The 6,661-nt window shown below is 39.5% G+C and overlaps 1 protein-coding gene across 2 annotated transcripts; it reads right to left on the bottom strand.

The window, feature by feature from the left end:
- Positions 1–44: 44 nt before the first annotated feature.
- Positions 45–6,319, bottom strand: rsu1 (Ras suppressor protein 1). Of its 2 annotated transcripts, XM_086163924.1 has the most exons (9): positions 6,285–6,319; positions 5,650–5,762; positions 4,406–4,456; positions 3,667–3,787; positions 2,674–2,792; positions 2,208–2,290; positions 1,922–2,036; positions 1,427–1,559; positions 45–1,331 (listed from the first exon to the last, which is right to left on the bottom strand). In XM_086163924.1, the coding sequence occupies exons 2-9, from the start codon at positions 5,756–5,758 to the stop codon at positions 1,229–1,231; spliced, it is 834 nt and encodes a 277-aa protein (XP_086020050.1). In that variant the 5' UTR covers positions 5,759–5,762; positions 6,285–6,319; the 3' UTR covers positions 45–1,228. The 2 variants fall into 2 exon arrangements, with proteins under 2 accessions (XP_086020050.1, XP_086020061.1); XM_086163935.1 differs by lacking the exon at positions 4,406–4,456.
- Positions 6,320–6,661: the final 342 nt, after the last annotated feature.

Below are 6,661 nucleotides of genomic sequence, written 5' to 3' on the forward strand. Positions count from 1 at the left end.
CGCTTGTCGAATTGTAAAATCTTGAACAAAAACACAAGTACAGATAACTTGTCTTAGATTTTATTCGCTTGATAACATGGTCACATAATTACAGAAGTTTCTGAAAGACAGTCGGGAGAAAAAATGGGCTCCGAGTTCTTTTCAACACCTCTGAATACGTGGCTATGAGTTAGCCGTTAGCCGTTAGCAGTTTCCTCACGCTTGGAGTGACAGTGGGAAGGTTTCCAGTCGAGTCATGCACTTCATAGTATCCACGATCAATACTTCGTCTACCTTTGGCATGAATGTCGGAGGCGGAGCTGCCTGTGGCGCTGCTGAGGTGTTGCTAAAGTTCAGTTTGCTCCTATTCACCGAGAAATGTATTTAACGATAAATCTAAGTGCTACAAATGACCTCTGCAGAGGTGTGAAATTTCAAAGGACACATCTTTTTCCTTAAATTGTTGTTTAGCAGATATTAGGGTAAAAACCCATTCCTTGTGATTGTTAAGTACCAAAGACGAAGACTGTTGGAAAACTTTTGCAGAGAGGATACCCTGGTGTTAGCCTCAGACACTGAATACATAATATACAGGCACAAATATATATATTTATATATGTTTATATAAAAAGGGCTGTCATGACAGCGTAAGAACAGGCACTTAGCACAAGATCAATACAGGCTGGGGTACGCTACACCAGGAAGGACCCCCAAGTGAAGACCATGCAAAGATGCCCCTGAGAAGAGTGCAGCAAATAATAGCACGGCGTGGGATTCGGGCAGCGTGGAACGCCACGACCGGGTGGCAGAATGTATTGGAACGTCCTCACTGAGTTTGGACCGGACACCCTCAAGGTCACGGAAGAAGACCTTTCTAAGACTGGTTGACAGTGACTGACATTCAGATACGAACCGGCAAACTGGTGACTGCAAGACCAACTGGCCGGCGTATTGAAACAAGTCAGGGGGGTTCGTGTAACAATTCCAAACAACGGCGATGTGAAAATGAAGGAGCTCAGAACGTACAGAGGACGTGGGGAGTGGAGGCAACGCTGGTGATTGGAGCTCGAGGAGCTGGGACCTCTACACCAGAAAATTGGCTCCGGCACAGAACTGTCCAACTCCCAATTTTTTCTTTCTTTTTTTTTTTTTTTTTTAAATAAACACACAGGCAATACTGCGGTAAAAAGGTACATGCAGTTAGTATGGCTGGCAGAGAAGGCATCCGTCTCTAGTTTCTGTCTTTCTCTCATTTGTTTTTGGCGGCCAGTGGCTTACGGCTGATCTTCTTACTCTTGTCGTTGTTCTTTTTCGGAGGTTCGGGGTTGGCCTGCATGTGCCTGCCGTAGAGACTGAGAAGGGGAAAAGACACACACATATGCATATATACGTGTAGAAATACACACCCACATGTAAACACATGCATGTAAAAGAACGTAGTACTCACTACTTGTAGGTTTCTGAGCGAACATATTCAAAAACATGAGAGACTCCCAGCTGGAACTGGTCTGCAATGGGAGTGACCCATGGATTATTCTCTGCTTTAAACACCTGCTTAGGGCCAGTCAGGTCCAGGTTCCCTGGAGAGAGAGAGTAAAGCAAAGGAACATGAATTGAACCACCATGAATTGAACAGATGGCATTGTGTACATTCATAATCCACAACATTTATCCTGCTCCTAAGGTCGTGGGCCACCTAGAGCCCATGCCTGCTGGGCAAGAGGCAGGGATTAACCTGGACTGGTCACCTAGTGGTCACAGGGCCACATATTCAGACAAAAAAAACATTCACTTCCTCATTCATGTTGGCATTTTGGCAATTTTGATTGATAAAGTACTAGATTACTGCTACTATTTTGCTCTACGGATGTATATTGATGTTAGATGTTATTTTCCATTTCGATGTCTCCAAATGCTGGGATTTTGTGTGTGTGGCTGGTACCGAGTTCAGGGGGAAGAACAGTCAATCTGTTGCCTTGGATATGAAGCTCTTTCAGATGCGCCAAGTCCCCAATCTCCTTGGGCAGTGAAATCAGATCGTTGTCTCTTAGACTCAGCTGAGCAGAAGTGGAAAAACACAAGAAGACAAATTGATTATATGTGCAAGATCTTTAATGAAAACTAAATATGAATAGGATCATGTCTGGTGTTTAACTTCAGATGATGTAGCTAAGCACAAAAAACTACAGAACATGTTACGGCAAAGTTGAATGCTAACATTAACTTACTATTTGCAACTTGGTCAGCTTTCCGATGTCAGCGGGCAGAAACTCAAAGTCGTTGTCGCTCAAATAGAGTGCACGAAGAGTGGCTGCAAAGACAAACATCTCTGTTACGCTGAATGTGCACATCATTAGCGTGATTTTATCAGTAAAAGAGTCTGAAAAAATGGCAGAAATCCTGCGACTGCAGTGGCTCATTTATAAGATGTCGTTTAGCACGACAGCTAATAAAGCTCATGATTCCAAGAAAGATTTTTGAACGGTTTCTGCAAACTGGCTCAGAGCTACGATTGGGTTTCAAGAGACTTTCTAAACTCTTAAGAGTATTCCCTTTTTCTCAGATCAGATCAAAACAAATGATCAAGTCCACTTTTGTTAAGAAACACAAGCATATAATGTTCACAATAGGGAAAACTCCATAGACGTGTGTGTGTGTGTGTGTGTGTGTGTGTGTGTGTGTGTGTGTAGTCACTGAGGTAGAAGAAGTTTCCAGGCAGGCTGTTCTGGTTCAGGTTGTTGTAGGTCAGGTCCAACACCTCCAGAGCTGGCAAAGACCCAAATCCTCTGGGCAAGCCGCTGAGACGGTTCATACTTTGCACAAAGACACAAGACCAAGTCTTACTTTAAGCAGGAACAGGAGTCACTTTCTGTTTTTTTTTAAGTAATCAGACCTATAAGTGAAAAGTAACTAATTTTTCTGATCTCCAAAAAGACATCGACTGGTGTTTCTGGTATCACGTACTTTTCCAACAGCCTGATTTTCCAGAGAGGAATAAGCACAGGTTAATCCCAAAAGGTGAAGGTGCCTATGTTTGCATTACATTTTGCAAGATTGTTTTTCTGTCTCAGGTCCCCCTTTATTTTAAGGTATCTTTGGGATGCGGTATCTGTAGCTATGAATCCTCCTGTGTTAATTTATTATGTTTACTAATTTGTAAAACCAGAAAAACAAATCAATTTAAAGAGTCAATGTTGTTAAGACGTTCTTTTGATAAAAATAGGCTGTCTCTACAGCAGAAAGCCACAGAAATTATGAGCAAAGCTTGCGAAACATATCACAGCTAGATACATCTCTGTGCTAAGTCTCACAACTAATCAGCATATGTTAGATCTATAATTAAAAAAAATAGATTCCTCTTAAAATAAAAAAAAATGTGTGTCAATGAAAAATATAAGTGCTATTGCCAAAGCAGCATTTATACACATTTACAGACAATGTACACACCAACAAAGAGGACTCTGGAGAGGGACTACAAAAATTGAGACATTTTTGTAGTCCCACTGCATTTCAGTAGAATCCATTGAAATATGCAGAGCATATTTAATAAGATTTATGTGTGAGAGTGTGATAGGAAACAGGGGGATGATGGAAGACCAAAAGATGGCATGATGTTGTCAAATCATCAGAAAATACAACAGAGGAATCCAAAGTATATCATCTATGTTTGGTTACAATTTGACATACCCAAGGTTGAGGTGTTTGAGCTTCTGAAGGCTGCTGATTTGAGTTGGCAGCTCTTCAATCTGGTTATTGAACATGTTTAGAACCTCCAAGTTTTTTAATTCAGTGATGTTTGGTGGTACAGCTGGAAAAAAAGACCATTTCAAACTCACACAGGGGGATAGTTCACTCTGAAATCATGGAGATCTATTTCTCCGTCTATATTCTTAAAAAGTATGGCGTTCAAGTGGATAGGAAATGTATTTATCCCCTTGAAGGCAAAAAGAAAGAATTAAAATCTGGCTAACATGAATAAAAATGTAACAGTTTTCCTCTAAAGACTGCAACAGACTTAAATAATCATCAAACATAAATGAAGCTCTATTGCTATGAATTAATATGTAATTCTTCTTGGACCAGCGGACATGCAGTTAAAGTATGTGGTTATGTATGTGATACACACATATCTCCGTAGACACACACACACACACACATACATACATACATACATACATACATACATACACACATGTTGAAGTAAATAAACATTTAAACAAGATTTGCTCTCTTTTTAACTCATGGGAGAACTGAGAGAACAGCTTTTTCAGACCAGTCAACATAATCCATTTTAAACAATAAGGTTATTTCACGATAGAAGTTACACAATTACATTGAGCAAAACTCCTAATGGATGTATGGGTTGAGCTCCATGGCTTTGTTGAATGGTAGTATTACAGTAAAGTCAGGGAAAGAAGGCTCTTACCACTGAGCTTGTTGTGGCTGAGGACCAGCTGGGTGATGTTGGACAGGGTGACTGAAAGAACACAGAGTCAAGTGTAGAAAATACACTGTCTACTCATTCATCTTATTTGTGCACAAGGGTTTTTTGTAACACTATTCATGCAGAAGCTTACATATGGCATTAAATCTGCCTGTCTGCATCCAACCTGCACTTAGTGAATTTGCACACCCAAGCTGCATTCAAAATGAGATCAACTTTTTAGACTGTTCTCAAACACATTAACCGTTAACATTTTTATTTGCATGTTTTCTTTCGACTAGCACATCTGCTAATATGGTTTATTATATTTCTTTGCACTGTTTACATTTAGTTGCAATGATATGCTTACTATTTGTTTTTTGCTACCTATCTGGCTTCACTGTGGACGGCAAAATAAGAATTTCATTGTACAGGGGAAAACATATCTGTACATGTGACAATTAATAGTGAATCTTGAATTTTATTTATCACCTGTAACAAAGTCAACAAAGGTAATGAGGATCTGATATTCAGTGTAATAAAATTACACTGTATACTATTCATTATCTATACAATGTATCCTACACTCCACGAAATATCACTAAATGCTACATTACAATTCAAGACTTTTATTATCATTGCCTACAAAAATTTTGTGATAGCGGCTCTCAGGTTTAGTGGAATCAAAAACAGACACAAACAAGCTTAAAAAGCAGGACACAATACAGCAATATCAGCATGTTTGGGTGAGAGATAAGAGAGAAAAAAGACGAGACCAAAAATAAAATAAAAAAAAAATCATATAAAACATATAAATAATATCTAGAAGAATAAATAAGTAGAAAGAAAAAAGTAAATCAGTGAGAAGTGGAAAAAATGGTTTATTACACTGTACTGATGTTAAGGGTTGTGCTGAATTTAGTGCCACTTCAGTTGAAGAAAAACAACAGATAAGTGACATAGTAAGTTATCAAAATGTTAATTAGTCATATAATGTTATTGTTCATCATTGTGGATGCTCACATTTCCCTGGTTGTTTCCATGGAAGTGGATCAGTGTGAATTATAACAACGTATTAGTAAACATCTGCACTGATCACCATTCCTACAAGCTACTGTGTACAGAAGGACACAGCTCAGTACATATACAGCTTAGATGAAATCTTAAAGAAAGGAAGATTTGATTGTTTTCTCCACGTATATGTGCATTATTAACAACTACTCATGAAAAATGGTAAAAACTCTTACACAGTGCTGGGATGTCTAGCATATCCGAAATACCCCTGTCGCACATCTCCACCTCTGGGAGGTTTTTGTCCCGACTTTCCTCCACGATCTTCTTCAGAGATTTCGACATTTTTCTGTGGGGAAAAAAAACGCAATAACAAACTTCTATTTGCAGCAAAAGAACTCCAAGAAGGACTTTCACTGGAAGGAAACCGTGGTGGGTCGAAGGGAAACGAGAGGGATAAGGAGGAAAGCTAACTGTTACTACGCTGTAAGGAACTCCTTCCAGCGGACACTGCCGGAAATGGTCGTGCAAGACAGCCGCAAGCTAACCATAATAGGAAATTTCCTGTTTCTCGACGTGCAAACACGGAACGCTGTAAATATTTCATGGCCCCGTTGAGCCTCGGCCAGGACTCTGGATAGCCGGTTTAGAGAGTTTAAAGAGCGGCTAAAGAAGCGACTCGGCACCGGAGAAAAGTAATGTGACAACTAGCAAAGCTAGCTTTTTTCAGTCCGGTTCATTTGACATATTAATAAAGAAGGAGTGGACCGTGAGGTCAAACTTCTATACCGAATCGAAAATGTGGGCTTTAAAATTGGTCTTAGTGATTTTTCTCTAAGTTTAATAGTATTTGGAAGAGATACTGACTTACCTTCGCCTGGAATACCGAAGCCCTGCCTCCCGGGAATGCGCATGCGTGGGAGTGGAGGTGGAGATTTGTGTGTGAGACGATTGACTTGTAATTCCCCATCTGTCCGCTAGAGGGCGCTGTTGCTTCTCGTTGACGTCATGCCCGTGAGGCTCAAACAAATATCTTTTTTCTATATTTTATTTTTTTTTTAATTTAATATAAATAGTACAAACAAATATACATATGTACAAATAAACATGACAAGGTAGAACTGAATGTCAATGAAACAACCGGGGATGAGGAAGCAAATGACATAAGGACACTCGTTCTGTATGTATTCAGAAGTTAACAGTGTTAACGGTTTGTGAGAAATGTATAATGTTAGACTCAAACAAATA

Source organism: Fistularia commersonii, chromosome 2, assembly GCF_037954325.1.
Source record: "Fistularia commersonii isolate RoL2024-O1a breed Wild chromosome 2, RoL_Fcom_v1.0, whole genome shotgun sequence".
NCBI lineage: Eukaryota > Metazoa > Chordata > Actinopteri > Syngnathiformes > Fistulariidae > Fistularia > Fistularia commersonii.